This window comes from Nipponia nippon, unplaced genomic scaffold (genome assembly GCF_047370975.1).
Source record: "Nipponia nippon isolate SJK-2023a ecotype South Korea unplaced genomic scaffold, ASM4737097v1 scaffold_11, whole genome shotgun sequence".
Classification (NCBI taxonomy): Eukaryota; Metazoa; Chordata; class Aves; order Pelecaniformes; family Threskiornithidae; genus Nipponia; species Nipponia nippon.
Genome location: NW_028262302.1, coordinates 3,702,749 through 3,723,230, shown reverse-complemented (window position 1 = coordinate 3,723,230; position 20,482 = coordinate 3,702,749). Strand labels below are relative to the sequence as shown.

Genomic DNA, 20,482 nt, shown 5'->3' with positions numbered 1-20,482 from the left:
TTTTAGCAAGACATATCATGAATCATAAAAATTGCACATTCCTCTAGCATGTTTCTCAACAACTTGTCCTCCAACATTGTTTTGCAGATGTGTTGCTCTTTGCAGCCTTGGTATTTGGATCTGTGAGGAGCTAGTTCATGAATCACATCATCCTCAGATCAAGGAAGCACTGAATGTGATTTGTGTTTCTTTAAAGGTGAGAGACTAACACTTTTACAATGTATATTGCCTTTATGTGTAAAGATACTTTGCCTTTTCAAAGTCATGATCACATTTTAGCATCCTTACTTCACAGTCTCATTTTCAATCCTTACAAAAGACTGAATTCAGTTTAACTGATGAATCTGTCAACTCTGTCAAAAGAGTTCTTTACCCTTATTTAAGTTTGGAGGAAACGGTGTGCTAGGAAATAAGGTAGTGGATCCCTGTCTTAATATATATATCATTAGCCACTTTGCTCTAACCTCTGCTCTTTGGAGGACAGCAGTTTATCCATCATCCCAGCTTTCATAAATAATCCTTGCAATTCAGGTTTCAGCAAAACCACTACTGGCTTTGTCTGACTTTGTCTCGCTATACTTCTTCCCACATCCTGGACCTAAGCTTCCAGCAGGGTTTTCTACATCTGTTTGTAACTAGATCTAGGAGCCTCTGGTGGATTAACCCTGGGTAAGGGCCAAACTCCCACCCAGCTGCTCACTCACTCCCCCTCCTCAACAGGACAGGGGGAGAAAACAGGATGAAAAATCTTGTGGGTAAGATGAAGACAGGGGGATTGCTTACCAGCTACCATCATGGGCAAAACAGATTCAACTTGGGGAAATTAATTTAATTTATTGCCAGTTAAAATAATTTGGGCAGTGAGAAACAAAGACAAAATTTAAAATACCACCTTTCCCTGCCCTCTCCCTTTCCCAGGCTCAACTTCACTACTTTGTTCCCAGCTCCTCTGCCTCCTCCTGCCCCCTACCAGGTGGTGTGGAGGGGATGGGGAATGGGGAGTTACGGTCAGTCCATAACAGTTCCTCTCTGCCACTCCTTCCTCCCTGTTCCACTGTGGGTCCTTCCACTGGCTGCAGTCCTTCAGGATAAGCCTGCTCCAGTGTGGGCTGTCTGTGGACTGCAGTTCTGTCAGGAAATATCCAGTGCTGCAGTGTGGGGTGCTCCACAGCTGCAGTGTGGATATCTCCTCTGGCGTGGTCTTTTCCATAGGCTGCAGGGCAATCTCTGCTCCAGCACCTGGAGCACCTCCTCGCCCCCCTCCTTCTCTGACCTTCATGTTCGCCATCTGTTTCTCATTCCTTTTTTTTTTTTCTTTCTTTTTTTTCTCCTTCTCTGCCTGTGTGGCATTTTTGCCCTTTCTTAAATATGTTTTCACAAAGGTGCCACACACTTGGCAGATGAGCTCAGCTGTGCCCTGTGGTGGGTCTGTTGCAGAGCCGGCTGGAACCTCCTGTGTCCGGCATGGGGCAGCCCCTAGCCTCTTCTCACAGAGACTCCCATGTATCCTCTCCATTAACAAAACCTTGCCATGTACACCCAGTACAGATCCATAGAAAGACTGTAGAGTACAGAAGTGTCGGGGCCTTTCCTTCCCCAACATTTGTTTTTCCTGTCTAGGCTAGCCATGCACGCCAAGGGAAGTCACATTCCTCACTAATTGGCATCCTGGGTTCCCCAGCTCTGATTAATAGTACTCTTAAAGCCTTCATGGTACATTCTCTGACACGTTGCAAAAGGGAAAGGCAGGGTAGAAAGTAAACTGGAAAGGATCCCAGTTTTGGGAGCCATCTGCCATCACATGCAAAAAGCCCGTCCTAGGCCAAGTTGCTGGCTTTTACTCCTTGGCTGCCAGACTGAGTGGAGCATCCAGTGTAAGAGGGGGACAGGGAAGAAAGTGGGAAGGTGACAAATGCAAAGGCCAAGCAGAAGTTTCCCAAAGTTTCTCGTGCTTCTTGCTCACCTGCCGTCTTATTGCCCCCACCAACCAAATCCCATTATCCCCATATCCTGACTACATTCTGTGCCTGTTCACTTCTAAGTTTGAGAGCCATTGCATTATGCAGTATTGCTTCTCAGCCCTGGCCAGATATTTAGAGAGAGATGTAGAGTACTTACGCCGCATGCGTGGAAGCACTGGAGCATGTTTGATTTCCTGTAGCAAAGTGCTTTTCTACGGTCATTCCAGGACGTGTCATTCAGGCCAGTACCTGTTAGAAAAAATCTGAATCCAAAGACGGGTCAAGAGTTGGCATCAAAGTTTATGTGAATAAACTACCTGTTGAAAGGGAATAATGAGAACTCTGATTTTGGTGAGAAGTAAAGAGCACCTGTTTTTATGGCTGTCATTAAAATTTATTTCCCATTTTTTATGAAGCATGCTGCAATATTGGGTAATTTTACAGTTTTTCAGAAGGATTTAACTTTTCCTTTTTAAAGGGTGTGGTGGGTTGGCCCCAGCTAGCAGCCAAACCTTCACTGAGCTGCTCGCTCACTCACCCACCCCCAGCAGGAGGGGGTGGAAAATAGGAAGAACAGCACTGGGTCCCTGGCCCCTTTCCACGGGGCCCACACCTGCAGCCCTCCACTACCAAAACCTTCCCGCCTACACCCAATACAATGGTTCTGAAACTAATTTGTAAGATACAACTTTACAGTCCCTGGTAGTCACCATGCAATTCTGCATAAACACCTTCACATTAAGTTCTTGAAATCTAGGGTGATTTACTGTTTTGGTATTTGCTGTTCTGATTGAATCTGTTAAACATGGCTAGTATGCACAGTGATTCTCACCCAGAAATGCAGCTTGCTCAGATATCACTAGTTCATTGTGGTGCAACGCCTATAAAAATGCTTCTGAATAGAAGAGATTTTCTGACATTTGTTTGCCTTTCCTTTTGTGACTGACAGTTGTCACTATTCTGAAACTTGTCTCACTAGATTTCAACTCTGGCCGTGAGATTTTGTATTGGTGGTACTATAGCAACAGTATATTCCTTTCATCATCTCTGTTAAAAAGCTGCACTTTTTTTCCTTTTTTTTTTTCCTTGGTGAGTGGTTTTGTTTTCCTACTTTTTGCAAATCTTTTTCATATCTGTTCATATTTTATGGAATAATTAGAATATTATTAAAAACATTTTATTTTCTAGCATTTTGCAAACTTGCATGTTTGTGAACATTATCTTCAACTTTTTAAATATGTCCCAGTTTATTTTCAGAACCTTTCTACATGCTCTTTGTTTACATCAAAAATTCAATGAATAGTCTAGTCTTTCTGTATATACACATCGATAAAAATCAGGGTGTACACTTCTTATACATGGCTTGTGTCAGATGTTGTGAACTAACTCTTCTTTTCAGCAATGGGAATCTGAAAAGTATCTTAGCAAATCAGCTGATCACATCCTGTGAAGCAGGATTTGAGTCTACATCTAAAATGAATAGCTGCAGGGCCTTTAGTATTAGACTCTAAATTGCAGTTTCCTGTTTTGCAAAATCACATTCATCCTTTGCAGCTTCACTAATACTCTCTCCCAGGGTTTTCCCCTTGCTTTTAATATCCCTTAACTAGTGCATTTTATCAAGTTCCTGTGCAAGTTTGGTATTAGGCAAATGATGCTGTTTTTATCTTACTTCTGCAATTTATCAAAGTTTGAACTATTTTTAATCCTAACATTCACTGTGATTTCTCTTATTTTTCTTTAACGTATTTATTAAACCAATTATTTGTATCTCATTTATATTAAACATAAATTACTTCTTGAATGAGAAGACAAAGATATTTATATTTCTACTTTGCTTTGCTTTGCGTTGGCAAAAGCATCCAGAGCATGTTGGCTTTTCTCCTGTTCTGAGCAGTGGTATACATTCACAACAGAGTTTAATCATGAAATGAAAAGTTCATAAATATATCATGGGAGAAACAAATTAGCTCTAATTTGTTACCTAAGCAATCTCCTGCCTTCCAAACAGTCAGAGATTTGAACTCCCAGAATGGATTCTTTTCCTTATTTTCAGGAGAAATGAATGGATAGGAAGCTATAGTTCTAGTCCAATTTACTGATAAGCACAATTGACCAAATAACATTGAATAGAAATGTTAGCAACAGTTATATGCCTATTTCTGAAATGCAGAAGCATATTCAGAACTGCAGTCCAGCAGCTCACTCTCAGTATAGCTAGCACTTGTCCCAGCAGTGCGGCAATACTGCTGTACCTGGGCTAACCTCTGCTGAAGTCTTTGCCTGAAGGATCCTAACCAGCCATCCAGACCCCTGCGTCTCATCTTTATATTACGCTTCTCTCAAAAATGCTGCAGATACATCACAAAATTGTGTTTACAGGCTTAGTTGAATGAGTTCCAAAAATAGGTTATTTGCAAGTAGGGACAAGGTTAAACTACTAATGTAACATCCAGAAAGCAGTGGGTGCTTGCAAGGATGAAAAGTATGTCAAGACTTCCCAGAACAACCCTTAGAGTTAGGTACCAGGCAGAGTTCCAGTTCATTGAAAGCTTCCCCCCCCATCAAGTAACTTTTAAAAATTATTCCCACAATTACACTACTGTATATAAAATCATACCAAAGTAGTGAATTCTTATGCTTCATAACATACAGCATTTTCCTGAGATAGAGAACAGATAGTGAAAAGTTTAGTAGCATCGCACAGCCATCTTTGTGCCACCACTGAAGGGTCTTGGAAGAAAAGTCAGAACAAAGCAGCTGACTTGAAAGGGGTGAATTGTTTTGCTATCCAGCATAAACTCAGTGTTGCTGCTTGAGTTTAGGAAAATGTCCTTCCAGGACATAGCTATAATTGTCTGTTCTAAAGCGCCTGTGCGTTGTTTTGAAATGTGATATATTGACCACACTGGGACAGATTTCTGAAGTAGATGAAGGATTTGATCTGTTTGCGCCGATCCCCGTATTTTTGATCAAAACTTCCTACCTGGTGCTCTTCCCATGAAAAAGAAAAATATGAGTGAACAAGATTTGAATTTTATTCATATTCATTACTTTATACCCTTCAGACTTTTGTTCCCTTTCTTAAATAAAAAAAAAAAAAATTTCTCTTCAACCAGAGAACAGAAAGAGGTTAACTAATTTGCATAAACCAGCACTAGAAATCATTCACTTGTCTTCATTTTAGAGCTTGTTGATCCCCTTTAAAAAAAAAAAAGAACCTGCTCCCCCTGTTTTTAAGTAGTGAATGGCTGATTATTCAAAGACTCTGCAAAGTCTCCAGGCCTTTTTCTCAGGTAATTTTTTCTTAAATTCAGTGATCTGGATACTCCGTAGTAAGCTACTCTGGATTGTCCACCCTTTTTGTCCTCTCCAGTGACTTTGGGGTTTTCCTGCAAGCTTGTAAGGATGTTTCCAGCAATCTGGATTTGATCTTGAGTTCTGTAATCAAATTTTTATGCTTTCAATTTGATTTAATTGTTTTTGGTTGTCACTTGAGCTTGAACATTAGAATCTGTACCCTGCTTACTGTGCTCTTACAGTGTACGTTCACAGCATGGAGAGAGGCTGTCTCGTGAGGGATAAAATATAATGATGTTCGGGTCATAGGCTCTGGGAAGACATGCAGATATAAGGTCTGCCATGTTTTAGTTAAAAGCCAGCAGTAGCGTGAAACTGCGTCCACTGAGAAACAGGGAAGGTCAGAACAAGAATTAACTACCCTGTGTACTCCATGTCTGTGGCTGACTTGTAAGAGTCATTCGTAGTCTTTCTTTATGCTTACATAGATACCACAAATAAAAAATGTTAATTAAAGCTTGGTACTCCATACTTTTGCTTATGTTTGCACTTTTAATGTTTTTTTCAAGAGCTTAAATGTAAAAAATTATAGCTCTGTTTTGATAAGAAGGTGGCCCAAGGCAGAGTTTTCTTCCAGTGTATTTTCCTGCAACACTACAGGCTTGGGGAGGAGTGGCTGGAGAGCTGCCTGGCGGAAAAGGACCTGGGGGTGTTGGTTGACCCACTCCTGAACATGAGCCAGCAGTGTGCTCAGGTGGCCAAGAGGGCCAATGGCACCCTGGCTTGTATCAGGAATAGTGTGGCCAGCAGGACCAGGGAGGTGATAGTGCCCCTGTACTCGGCACTGGTGAGGCCGCACCTTGAGTACTGTGTTCAGTTTTGGGCCCCTCACTACAAGAAGGACATCGAGGTGCTGGAGCGTGTCCAAAGAAGGGCAACAAAGCTGGTGAAGGGTTTAGAGAACAAGTCTCATGAGGAGTGGCTGAGGGAGCTGGGGTTGTTTAGTCTGGAGAAGAGGAGGCTGAGGGGAGACCTTATTGCTCTCTGCAACTCCCTGAAAGGAGGCTGTAGCGAGGTGGGGATCAGTCTCTTCTCCCTAGTAACAAGTGATAGGACGAGAGGAAAGGGCCTCAAGCTGCGCCAGGGGAAGTTTAGGTTGGATATTATGAAAATCTTCTTCACCGAAAGGGTAGTCAGGCATTGGAACAGGCTGCCCAAGGAAGTGGTTGAGTCTTCATCCCTGGAGGTGTTTAAAAGACAGGTAGACGTGGTGCTTAGGGACATGGTTTAGTGGTGGACTTGGCAGTGCTAGGTTAACGGTTGGACTTGATGATCTTGAAGGTCTTTTCCAACCTTAACGATTCTATGATTCCACCTTTAAATTTTTGCCATTCAAAAATTTTATTCTGAAATCCTTAATTTTCTGTTCAGGCTTCATTGCCCAGCCATTTCAGCTTTCTTAAAGCTTTTTTTTTTTTTTAAAGGTTTGTGAGATATACCCTTCCCTGAAAGGTTAATAGAACTGGACTGATTAAGAAAACGGTCTAAGAAGCCAAGAGATTCAATCTAAGTATTTTTGCAACATAATTACCCTTCTCTGAGTTCAGAGGTAGACACTTAGCCACCTTGCAGTACACACCTGTGACAGCTTCACTGCTAAGTGAGGTTAAAACATGTAAACTACTTTTTTATTCTTTTAAGAATGCAGGAATTCTGATGTCACTTTTCTTCATTGGAGAAATAGAATAGGATCTTTCATGTTTAAATCATGAATTACCTAATTGTTTTCTGAGTGATTTGAGATTCATCAGTATTATGGTTTGGAATACGTGTTTTCAGTAAAAACAGAGTATTTTCTTGAATAAGAATGTATTGGAAATCCTTCTCTTGGGGCTGTTGCATGTTATTTTTTCTTCTGTGTAGTCTCTGCTGTCTTTTGAAGCCTATAATTTTGCTGTGCTAACAACCATTTTGCTCAGATTTGTCTTTAGCTGAAATTTGTAGGATTTTCACGTCTTAGGTGAATAAAATTCACTTGTAGAATTCACTTTGTTTGGTGCACAGCTTAATGTTTTAAGGCAAGTGCGATGAAGGAATAAGCCTCAATTACATGTCCTGTGCATTAAGAATTTAGGGAAATGTATCCCTGTGACTTCATTCCTTTGTTTTCCCACTTAGGAGTGTAGGGCAGTGTGTGCATCCACTCCCACAGCTGGGGAGTAATTGTACAAATGCATTCATTTTCACCTTGATGAACAGAGTAACTTAAACATTTTAGTAACTGTTGAAGGCAGGCTTCAGTGCAGCAGTGTCTTCCTGCCTTTAAAAGACAACAGAGAAAAGAGGAATTAAGCAGAGAAGCCGAGGTGCATTCATTTCCATTCAGACAAGCGCTGTACACAGCAGTCACTAGCAAATACAGAACAGTTAGTCTCACTATTAGTGCTGTACCATACATTTTGGATACACGGCTGTTCACCTGCCTTGGTTCTCAACAAAGACCTCTGATTTCAGATTTGGATCCTTGTTTTTTTGCAGTTATGTGTTAATATCAATAATCATTAAGGTAACAAGAAATTAATTTGTTCTTCCTGCCTTCATGATACTGTACTAACCAGTCTCTGCCCTTTCCCTCATTGCGTGTAGCTCACTGATTGTCTGTCCCAAACCTTTGATTGTAGCTGCTAACATTTGGTTATGACTATAAAATAATTCCTTTTAAAGTTTGTAAAATTTAATTCTGTTCCTCCGATAAACAGGCACATAAGGAACTATATGTATAAAACCATCACCATAATTCCTGACCACCTTACCACTAACATAGTGCTGTGTGAAATGTAGTCATTGTTACTGGATTGTATTCTCTTTTCTAGTTTCCAAATAAAACAGTAGCCCAAGTTGCCTGCAGTATGCTGAACATGCTGATACATTATGTACATAGACTTCAAGTGTATCAAGCTGATTCACCTTTAAGAATTATTCAAGTAAGTAATTTTTAAAAATTTGAAAATTTTTAATTATTTTAAATGTAACAGTAAAATGTATTTCACCGAAATCAAAATACCAGAATATTGACAAGTATGTTGCACAAAATGTTAAATTAGTAGAAACATAATCTTACTGAACATTAATTGCGTGGGTTCATGTTGCACTTACTTGCTGACTCCAATATTAACATGTAAAATGGCTATATCATGCTTATTTTTTCTCCAATACAACTATGTTGTTATTCACATGAGAATATTGTCAATAAAGAGCAATTTTTAAAAATGTTAAATATCTTCAAATATATTTATTTAAGTTTAGTGAGAAAGTGATTACTTAAAATATGGATCTGCAATTGTATTTTGCATATCCGTATGCAAAACACTTTGCATTAAAGTGTTTCAGTATAAAGCAAAAATAATTATTTTGAACACACTTTAAATAACAAGAAAGTAGACGGTGGCCTCTGTGAGTCTGAACCACAGAGAAAAGATAGAGGTCTCCCAGGTAACCAGAAAGAGAATTGTGTGGAAGCTTCTTAAGAGATATAGCAAGCATTTCTCTGTTCCTCTGCAGTCCTATTGTTGATTAAGCAGAGGCAAGGTGTTTACAAATTCTAGCAGATCTAAGAAATAATGGTGCTGAAATAGCCCTGTACACAAACCCACATCAGGCTCCTTCCTGCACCCTACAAGTGTGTTGAATCAAGTTCTCTTCCTGCCTGAATATTCGGAGTAGCTGCGTAATTTCATTGTCCGTAATGCACCTACGTCAGTCAAGCAGAATGTATTCCTTCAGTGTCTTCTGCAAAATTCAATTAAAAGGGTTTTATTAAAAAAAAAGTGGCAAGGGGTACTTTAATTTGCCTCAAAATAACTTTAATAGAATTTAACCATGAACCTAGTATTGTGTCACATTTACCTGCTTAAAAATTTATTTTAACTTTAAATATTTAAATTGTATTTTTAAAGAGACTATGCTATATTTTTCCCAGATTCTGATAGCAACTATTACCCATCTGCTACCCAGTACAGAAGCCTCCTCTTATGAACAGGACAAGAGGGTAAACATTTTTCGTTTCTTTTTAATGTGTCAATTTAATTGCAAAGGTGTGTGACACAGCATTGTTACAAAATTTAAGCTTTGCCTTAAAGTAGGGATTCAGCTCTTTAAGTATAGCACAGTATAGTCTTCTCAGAATTCCAGCAATATTCTTTATGCAAGTGAATTTCAGAAGTTTTTGTAGGAAAATATGCATTTAAAATTAATTGAGATTGATTGTTTTCAATAATGAGAAAGTCGTCTTTATCCTCAGTGAGCTTACAAGCAAGGAAAGTAATGTAGACTTTTCAAACTTGTCTTACAGTGAAAATACATTCTCAACTTGTAGAGAATACCTTTCAAAATATGTATAAGATTATGATTTTTTGCACTTTCTATTTTAAGTACATTCTTGAGCAAGATAGCCTGTAATCTTCAGGTGAATTTGATTGTTGTCATCCTTCAAAACAATTGCTATCTTTTCGTATTTTCAGTGGGCCTGAGTCCCCTAGCTAAGACAGGCTCCTTCTTCAGCTGATACCCACAGTAGTACTTTCTGCCTCCTGAAAGCTGTATCTTTTCTGAATTATTTGGCTTTGCTCTAGGACTGTGGGACACAGTGGTCACTTAAACTTGGGCACTTTGGTGCAGTTTGTCGCTGGCAGCTGTGTTGTTCTGGGCCACCTATTCCTGCGGGAGCTGGCATTCATAGCAGGCTCATTTTGGCCTCCAGAGCTCTGTTTCGCCTCTCCTCTCTGCTCGCAAGGAGGCAGTCGCTGTTGTAGACTACAGCAGTATGCCAAGCTAGCCACCTTTCTTCTTGAAGTGTTTTGTATAAGTCAGTAAGTTTCCCCATGAACTGATGCTGATCATGGTACGTGAAATATCATATCAAAAATTGGCTTACCTAGTTTGACAAATTTAGTCCTAATGGGTTTCTTAAAAATTGGTTTAAGATAAAAAAACTCAGAGCCCTTCATCATTAGGTTTATTATATGGTGCCTCTGAGAGATAAACTTGTAATGTATTATGTGAAATGAGTATGATTATATGTCATTTATTAGTAGATTAGTTAAGTGAATTTTCCTTGAAAGACTTTTATTTAACTTGGGAAATATTTTAGAGAATCTTGCAGCTATTTATCTGAATATTTTCCTCTTCCACAGCTAAGTTTTAGAAATGAAAAATAATTATTTGAAGCCAGTAAGTTATTAATAATTTTGTGTGTATGTGTGTCTTAATCTAATTCTGTTCTACAGTCTTTAAAAACATCCCCTAGAGGGAGTTAGTTCTTTTGCTGACTGAGTAGCCTACAATACAGAAAGCAGTTGGATTTCTTTCAGATGATACCTGGTGCTGCGTAACGTTATTGACATGTTGTGAAGGAAATTTTGTGTTATTTATAAAGCTCTAAATGCAGCTGAAATAGTTGTTTTGTGTAATCCTTGATTCACTTTACAGTAAGATTTATGTGCAGAATGGTTCATCAGCCTTAATTTGTACATGTGTAATCATTTTAAAACCAGCACCCTACAAATCAATTTTGAAAAATCATGGGTATCCACAGTATCTGCTCACAGACTCACCATGATGAGAAACTGTTATATGGATGGTCTTTGTTAAATATCTCAGTAGCCAAATTTTTACTGATGCCGTAGGTTTCGAACATACAGTGGCTTTTAAACAAGTGTGATCTGCCATTACTGCAGAAGGCTGACTCTACTGAACTAAGAAAAGAAAGTAAAACAGAGAAGTAAAATACAGTGATAAATGTGAAGTAGCAGGTGCTGGTTTAATTGATTTGTAATTGAAAGTGTTTGTTCCAGTTGGTGGTTTCTTTACTTCTGTGCTTATTGGATTGGATAATGGCCTTGCCATTAAAGACCTTGCTGCAGCCTCTTCACACTACAGGAGCAGAAAATGATAAGACTGAAAGATCCGTTCTTAATTGTATATATAAGGTACATGTTTCTTTACTCGCTAAATGAGAATTTCTATGTATGGAGGTAGTGTCAGTTTTCATGGAAATGAAGACACAGCTTTTCTGTAAGCTAACCTTTCGTTCTACTGCTGAAATGTGGAATGCTGTCTTAGTTCTTGTACATTTTACTGTAACTGCTTGATCTTTGGTAGATTTGGAATTGTTAATTTTGTCTTATGTTTTGTGATGTTTAACCAAGTTACTTCTTGTATGTCATACCGATAGCAGACATTTGTGTTGTAGGAGACCAGCTATACTTTTAAGACAGACGAGGAAGTAGCTTTTTTATACCAAGCAATTTTATTTAGCAATAAGCAAAGTAAAAAGCACCAAGTTATAATTGCTGTCTCTAGGGACACAGAACAAAGATAGGTATTTTTTTTGCAAGGTAAGGGGATTAAAACCTCCAGCAGCTTAGACCTAGCGTATATAATTAAAGAAGATAGAAGATCTAAAAATAAAGGTAGCTTAGTGATTTGTTGTAAGTTTTGTTTCTTGTTTCTTTATTGTTAAATTCCACTTCAGTGTAGACACTATTTTAACAATTTTCTTTGCAGACTAGGGTTTGTTTCTGTAAACATTAAGCATCTAAAATTTTCCATCATTTTGTCCTGCCTACCTGGTTCTAACAAATCAATTAAAAATGTAAATAAAAATAAATGTTATTTCTTATAAAACTATCAAGTAGAAATTTCAGTAGTTAATGTCACGAAATTCTGGTTTTGTTCTAGGTTCTGCATGGATGTGTCTATGGATCTCAGTGTTTTAGCAACCCTAAATATTTTCCTCTAAGCCTTTCTGATTTGGCATGTGTGGATTATGATCCTTTTATGCATTTAGAAAGCTTGAAAGAACCAGAACCACTGCATTCTCCAGACTCTGAGAGGTCTTCTAAACTTCAGCCAGTCACTGAAGGTTTGTCAAATTGCCTAAATGCATTTTCTTTCAAAAAGATCTTATCTTTGTTTCCAGTATTGAAGTGTTTGTCTAAAGCATAAATTTTAAATTATACCTAGACACTAGGTAAGAACTATTAGTATGGAATAAGCTAAGATAATTTTGAGCAATTACTGTTCGATTAACTGAAAATAAGTATCAGTTCTGAACAACACAAAGACTGACTTGATATGGATCCTTCTGTGCTCTGTGTATCAGCAAAAAGTGTTAAGTACTGCAGCTTGGATAAATGTTGCTTTTCATTTTACTTTCAGTAAACTAATTTATTTTTTCTTAATTTTGCTCCTTTTTCTAAGAATATTTTGGATTTTTTTCCTATCTGAGCTTGCAATATTGAAAGCTCTCTCTGAATTTTTTTTAACCTATCATAATTTGTTGTCAATCTGTTTACACTGTTTAAAACCATAGAGTTTTCTAAAATGAGAGAAATTTTATCTCATCTGCTTAGAACCTTAAGAGACCTGGGAATTAACATTTTCTTCAGAACTCGGACATAAAAACAAAGAATCAAGAAACTAAGCTACAGAGGGAGTAGCACATATTATGCAGTGTATCTAGTAAATATCAAATGGCTACATTGGGAAGAAAATTGAAAAAGATGAGATTAATACTGATACCAGAAACTCTGTGTAGTGCTATTCTCCCTCCATATTAAGTTGTTCCATTTAGGCTTCCTTAAAGGTATTAAGAACCAGATAAATGCAGAAGCTCTTTGTAGCAGCTGTGTGCTAACAGCAGGTGATTTTGTGGTCTGTAGTGACTACGTGCTGTTTTTTATGTAGAGAAAATGGCTAATCATTGTGCCCTTGTCTAAGGCATGCTTCATCATCCTCAAGTACTTTTTTGGCCAAAGAATTCTAAACATAGAGCTGTCCCCTAATAAGCTCAGTATTGGATTGAACAAGTCTGATTTGAGAACTATTGGCAGGAGGAGCTGTAATTATTAAATTTACTGAAGAATGAAGCAAGCTACTATAGTTGGCTTTTTGTCAAATGGCCGTGGTCTTATTAGTAAAAAGTAATCATCTGCTGGGTCAGAATGAAAGAGGCTTCGAAGGATTCATTCTGTCCTAATTACAGTCTCACCTATACATATTATGTAAAGCTAATATTTAAAGCATTTGCCAAAATTAACTTCCACTGCATGTTCTATTACAGTGTAGTGAATTGTAGTAGCTTTTTATGCCTAGCATCTTTTGTATTCTGTAATAATCTGTAATTATGGGTTAGCAGCAAATGCCATGTGGCTTGTTTAATCTGACAATCTGAAAAGACAACCTTGAATAGATTTCTCTTTAAATGAATGTAGTTGCACAAAGCCTTAGCATCGATATCTTCATTTTGCATTTCCGTACGTGATCTGTTCTTTTATGATTTCTTGTTAAATTTCTAAATAAAAGTAATTTCAGTTGTTCCTTTTATCTCTCCAGATGAATTAAGGAAGCCCCATATGTTTTTAAAGTTTCAGGGCTCTGGAATTGTAAGTCAGATCGTGAAATTTAATTGGCAAACTACAGCATTATAATGCAACCCTGGTCTTGCAACCTTGGCACTTCTAGTCCACATTGCCAGGCAGAGAATAAAATTGGCAGGGCTTAACTGATCACACAGCATCTGTTCTCCCTGGCATTGTTGGAGGAGTGAGAGGAGTAAAGTTAGTGGATAACAACCAGTCTGGGACTCAATCAAGACAGGGGGTCAATTAGTGCAAGCTAGCCACAGAGCAGCATGCCAGTGCTCTTTTTCAGTAGAGTAAAAGTGCTGTCATGATACCTTTTTCGAACGAATGGAAATGGGCAGGATGGCAGTTGTAGGGAAATCAAGGAAGTTGACAAAGACAGGGTAAGGATTGCTAGACTCTTCCCTTAGGTCACACGCAAAGCTGAAAGTACTGCAACACCAGAATTCTTAAGACAGGGTGCTTTTGATCAGTTTAATAGATGTGATTGATGTGCTCTGTTATGCCTCCCATTGTTCAAGGTCAGATCCATCACCAGTTTTACGGACACTTACCACAGTACGATGTGGTATGAGACCCGTGAAGATATGGGACTTTCAGTGATACAGCTGTGTAGCAGGGACAGGATCTATTGAGAGGCTGGAGCAAGCACTGCAATAAATGGCAGGGCAAAGATTTGATAAATCCTCTAGAAATGGGTGATGTGGGGAGAGAAGAGGACTATTCCCCTCTCTGTTTCAGTAACTTTCCAAGTGCTCTCTCTCACAAGGAACCTGTTATACCTAGGATTATCTGTGAAATTTTCTTTGTCCTCCTTTCTGTAGGTTTCAGGTAAAGTGGTAGATTGCAGTATAAGATACACAAAGAATAATTTTGAAATTAAGTGTTAAGTATACTAAAGTGTTATATTTAAACCAGAATGAACTTTTAACATCTGTCAATAAAGACATCAGCAGGAAGCTTTTCTTGCATCATTAGAACTTGCAGACAGCAAGTCTGTGGTGCTTTCATATATCTAAGGAATCACAGGGCTTGTCTACATAGAATCATAGAATAGTTTGGGTTGGAAGGGACCTTTAAAGGTCATCTGCTCCAACCCCCCTGCAATGAGCAGGGACATCTTCAACTAGATCAGGTTGCTCAGAGCCCCGTCCAACCTGACCTTGGTACCTGAAGGCTGATGAACTGTTCCTCTGGCTAGTATTGACAACGGCTTCCTCTAGCTACAGTACAGGCAAACAAGTGCTGCCTGTGCTAATTAACCGCACCTAACTAGCCTGGATTCAGTCTCACACTGACAGAGGTACGCTTTCTCCAAGGACAGTATAGCATTATAGCCCTTCACTGTACAGTTTAGATGTGCAAAAGCTAACTTGGACTGCATTCTGCCATGATGTGGTTACCTCCTTCTGATCTTTTACATGTCATTGCAGGACCATGAACATATATGAGGGAGAATTAAAATGGAGTCTCTCCTTCAAAGCTTTTTTGTTGTTTATATTAAATGATGCAAACATTTAGGAAAAAGTAAAATTGAGGGGTTTTGTGACCCTTGTATTGGCAGGAAAGCATGAAAATACGTGAAAATATGTAGCATTAAACAAAAAGTGCTATACATCTTCTAATGTCAATAGACAGCAAAATCAGACTATTGAATAGAGTCTAGTCATAAGGAAATAATATTTTGTGGGAGTTGTTTCAAAATTATTTTGCCTATAATTGCAAAATCTGTTCTTCATAGATCACAAATCTCTTAGGGATAGTTATGATTGGAAGGTAATAGTTGCATTGCATAGATACAGTGGTCCATCAGTTATTGATTTCATGGATTTTTCTCCGTTTGTCATATTTCTCCAAACATATTTTAAACTCTCTTGCATAGATCGATCATTTTTCCTAATATATTTCAATTTCTGAAGAAAAGGTTTCCCCCATCTGATGTTTAGCCTTAGCTTTTATTTAAAAAACAGAAATAGAAAGTACTTCTCTTTTAAGTCTTTGCTGTTTGCCTTTTTACTGAAAGGGGATAAAAAGTACACTTTTTAAAAAAACACTTTATACATGGTGCATCCAGATTAGCGCAGTTTGTGCTTCATGAGGGATATTCTAGAGATGGGTTCTCTGTAACCACATCTCTCTATACCTGAAGCTTAAAATTAGAAAGGAGTGAGACTTCCTTAAACTAATGGAAAATACAGGTAGCTAAGCTAAACTGAATTCTCTTAGGCTCCCTCTAAATGTAATGGAGAAGGAGAAGAGTTTCCAGAGTGATTCATCCCATTTCTCCAATTTGGGCTTCTAACTGACATGAATCAGTCTGTACAGGTGCATCATTCTTTAGATAGCTAAAAGGGTGAGGAGAGTTAAATTCCAGCCTCAGTCATTACTTTTTCCTTCTACTGCGTAACTGTAGTTGTTTAGAAGCTGTTCAGCCAAAGTGGAATTGAAGAGTTAACAACATATCTTAAGGAAATTCAGGAATCCTCCATTCATGTCACTGATACAGATCAGTGGTGATGGACCTTCAGCCTTTCCACAAATGAGGTAATTTCAGGGACTGAGAAAAATAGCCAATATAACATGCTTCTAGCAAATTACAGAGTGGTCATGTACACATATAAATGACATTGCCCGAGCACAAGACTGTAAAGAGAGCAGAGATGAGTTCACTCCGGAGGACAGGTTGGCAAAGCAGCCAGCTAGACTGCTTTAATGTGTGACGGTATGGCTTAGCTTGTAGAATTTGTGGTAAAGCTGTGATGGCTTGTGTTATTGTGTATTTTGATCTGCCCTCCAGAAACAAAGAGCATGGTTTAGATACTCATTTTAGGAATTCTTATATATTGAATGTCCAGTTGTTCCTGATTGCGGAAGTTAGGAATTTAATTTAAAATTCTCATATTTTCAAAAAGCATTACTGGTTTGTTTTTGGTTTTGGTTGTTTTTTGGGTTTTGTTTTGTTTTTTTTTTTGCTAAGGGAAACCATCACCAAAACCTGATTTGCTGTGTGTCAAAAATGTTTTGAGACTGCTTTATTTTATTTCAACATAACAGGTTACATCTTACAGTTTACTTCTCTGTATGCTTCTCTTAATACTTCTGATTTAAGTTTTCTGTGTCATTTTTAGATCAACAATACTGTATTCTGAGGGAAAACTCAATGAGAAGTATCATTCTCACTTTATAAAAGAGGCAATGATAGATTTATATCCCAATTCTTTTATTTGTTATTTTAATTCAAGAGTAAAATTTTCAGAGAAAGACTATGGTAGGACTGCGAATGGACCTTCTGAATTTAAATTCAGTGTTCCGCTCTTTCTCTCATTGTATCACCTTTATTTTCCATATGTCCCTTAGGCTCCTAAGGAAGTAAATTCATGCACACAGGCACAATACAACCATGGTCAGGTTTGAGATCTTTAGGGTTTGCCACAGAACAGTAATAGTAATAACTTACATGCTAACAGGTCCCTCTCATTTCTTCAGGTTTTTCAGCAGAACTTAACTGAAGGCATTTAACCTACACAGTGTGAGACTTCAGGTAGTTGGGAAGCTCACATGTCTTTGCTCCTAGGAACCTGAGAAGAGCATTATCTTACTTATCTGTGCAGTGCCAGGTGCTAAACACTTGGCATAAATATCCTGACAAAGATGAGCCAGCCTCTGCATTGTCCAGGTGCTGGTTAGTACTGCACTGACAAATTATCCTTCAAGGATCCAACTTATTTTCTCTTTCTCTTGTCTAAACTTTCTTAGAGTTCCCTCTTATATTTCAGCAGATGGCACTATAACTTAATTTCCTTGTATGCTATCAATATTTGGACATTTAATTCAGCTTCACGGAATGTTTTTGTGTTTGTAAATTTTTAAACCTCAAGAATGTGATACATAATAAAAATATAATATCTAATTTGTTTATATTAGTTTTCAAGGTCTTAATTTATTAAAGTATTTGAGTTTTTCTGCATTTTTGAATAGTGTAAAAATTAAGTTGATTTTGCCAACTATTAACAGGGTGAAATGTTTCCTTTTTGCAGTTCAGATCTAGTGCTCCCTAAAGGTAGAGAAGAGCCAGAATCCCAAATGTCTCTTACATGCTTTATCCAAACCTGGAGGGGGAAGGCAAATATATACTAATTGTTTACTTCTGCAGACGCAGAATGTATCCAGTGCTTCAGAAACTAAAGATCTGTCATGACAGTCAGTATGCATTACAAATTTGCCTTTATTTTTCCAGTTAAACCAATTAAGACAGCTTAAACTGCAAAAAGAAATTTGTTTATTAAACACTAGTTTTTATTGTGTATAAATGCACAATATAAAGGGAGGTGAATTCATCATACAATACTTCATCATACCAGGACGTTACATTTTCTCAGTAAATTCTGAATGAAAAAGTAACGTTCAGAACATTCTAGTTCGATGGATTTTTGGTGAGAAAGAAGGTGGGAAGTGTTTGTAGCAGTTTTCAATGTTTAATATAGTTTAAAATATATGATGTAATCCTGAGGAATAGAGTCTTGATTTATCTTCCCCTTGTAAATCCCAAACTCAGGGCGGCACCCAGGTCCTGTTAAAAGAGAGAGGCTGCAGAAATACGTGCTTTGCCATATTGATCCTGTTTTCTCTTCTACCTGTGATCTTCAACAGTGTAATACTTTTGTGTATGGGTTCTTCAGCGGGTACTCTGAGCAGTTGAGGATTGTCTGCCTGACAGAGTCACTTTGACCAGCTCTGTACTTCATGGGTAATGTAGAGTGGATTTGATAGAAGAATCCAATAACAGTAAAGTACTGGGTTAGAAAGATGTGGTATAAACATTAAGAAATGCCTTTTGTGAATTTAGGTAATGTTGCATGCAAGTGGAAGGTGTGCAACGAAGAAGGACGTGGCAAAACCATATTGAAATACCAGTGCATCTCACAAGTTGAATTTCAGATAAGATAGGCACAATTAACTTCTCTTTCACCCTCCAAGTTTTTCCAGCCTGAAACTTCTCAAAATGCAGTTGGGGCATGAGATGGGCTTTTTGAAAATTTTGCTACTGTTATATTGAGTTCAGTGTAGGTAGCCCAGTCTTTGATTTGGTACTTTAAAATCATCCAGTATTATTCTCAACCTAACGTACAGCTGTATGCTCCCTGGGGAAATTAAGATGGATTAGAGGTTTTGTGCATCTATGTTCCTTTGTTTTTCACAATGTAATGATGTGTATCAATATAAAAGTCCACTGCACTTGGAAATGGACTTCTTACAACACAGTTATGATCTCTACTTCATCAGCAATTTAAGATTTATTTTCGCTAGATTAAGAAATTGTGTATTTTAGGAGAACCATACTGATTACAAAGCTATGGTAAAGGAGGTGTGGTAGGCTGTAAAATAATGAAGATGCTTCTTTAACTATCTTATGATTTTTCATGCTATTTATATATGAGACCAGTGTTCATCAAAATACATATTTTCCATTACTGAGTTGGCTGTATCCTAACCTTGCAGTGCTCATCCTCTGTTTAAAACTCACAAAGAAGAGGAGACCAAAAGAAATACATAAATCTCAGTGTTGTTTTCGGAACTCTTCTTTTAAAACTTACGTTCTTTCTCTTGCAGTGAAAACTCACATGCAACAAGGATTAATTTCTGTTGCTGCTCGTACTGTGATAACACATCTAGTCAACCACTTAGGCCACTATCCTATGAGTGGAGGTCCTGCTATGCTAACCAGTCAAGTGTGTGAAAACAATGACAACCCATACAGTGAAAGTCCTGAGCTTTCTCCTGAACTTTTTGAGAACCCAAACCTTCAATTCTTTGTGTTAAACAATACTTCCCTGGTGTCTTGCATACAAATCCAAGCAGAAGACGACATGCCTGGGGGAGGACTGTCTGCTGGACTTGCATCTGCTAATTCAAATGTCAGAATTATAGTGCGTGATCTGTCTGGCAAATACTCGTGGGATTCTGCCATTTTGTATGGACCATCATCTTTATGTGGATCTTCACAACAAACTTCTTTTGCACTTTCATTATCTCAACAAGATAAATCAGAAGATGCTCTTTCATCTTTTGAGCATGTGGAGGATGTATCTGCAAGGGATGGAATTACACTCCAAGTAAAAAGGAAATTTAGAGACACTGTACCAACATGGGATACCATTAGGGATGAAGAAGATGCCCTTGATGAGCTCCTACAGTATTTAGGTGTTACAAGCCCTGAATGCTTACAGAGAACTGGTGTCTCACTCAACATTCCTGCTCCTCAACCAGTCTGCATCTCAGAGAAGCAGGAGAACGATGTCATCAATGCAATTCTGAAACAGCACACAGAAGAGAGGGAGTTTGTTGAAAAGCATTTCAATGATTTAAATATGAGGGCTATGGAGCAGGATGAGCCAACCTCACAAAAGCCCCAGTCAGCATTTTACTACTGCAGATTACTTCTCAGTATACTGGGAATGAATTCTTGGGATAAAAGGTAAAAAGAAAAGACTCACAATTTAAGAACTTTCTTTTAAGGAATTGTGCTATTCTTACTGTGTAATAATAGTTGATCATAGAGTGGGTTAAGCCAAAAATACTCCAGGCCAGCCAACAAAAGAGGAGAGGGGATGTGCCACTACAGGGAAAATGTCAGTTTTCTTCTGCATTTCAACCTGTCATTTAGAGAGACAGAAAGGAGGAACCTGTTGCCTTTGTTGCTATTTATATTCTTTCCTTAGAACAGTGTTGGAAGGCGAATTGAAGGAGTGATATCTTTTCTAATAATCGTTTCACTAACTGTACTAAGGCGTACTATGA

The 20,482-nt window shown here is 38.1% G+C and overlaps 1 protein-coding gene across 8 annotated transcripts in view; it reads left to right on the top strand.

The window, feature by feature from the left end:
- Window positions 1-20,482, top strand: part of RALGAPA1 (Ral GTPase activating protein catalytic subunit alpha 1) — a 138,694-nt gene that overhangs the window by 70,770 nt on the left and 47,442 nt on the right. For all 8 annotated transcript variants that reach the window (XM_087747205.1, XM_087747206.1, XM_087747213.1 and 5 more), the window contains 6 exons: window positions 88-196; window positions 8,135-8,245; window positions 9,241-9,309; window positions 11,114-11,248; window positions 12,000-12,183; window positions 19,295-20,159. In XM_087747205.1, the coding sequence (XP_087603331.1) occupies window positions 88-196; window positions 8,135-8,245; window positions 9,241-9,309; window positions 11,114-11,248; window positions 12,000-12,183; window positions 19,295-20,159 (1,473 nt within the window). The remainder of the gene's footprint in view (window positions 1-87; window positions 197-8,134; window positions 8,246-9,240; window positions 9,310-11,113; window positions 11,249-11,999; window positions 12,184-19,294; window positions 20,160-20,482) is intronic.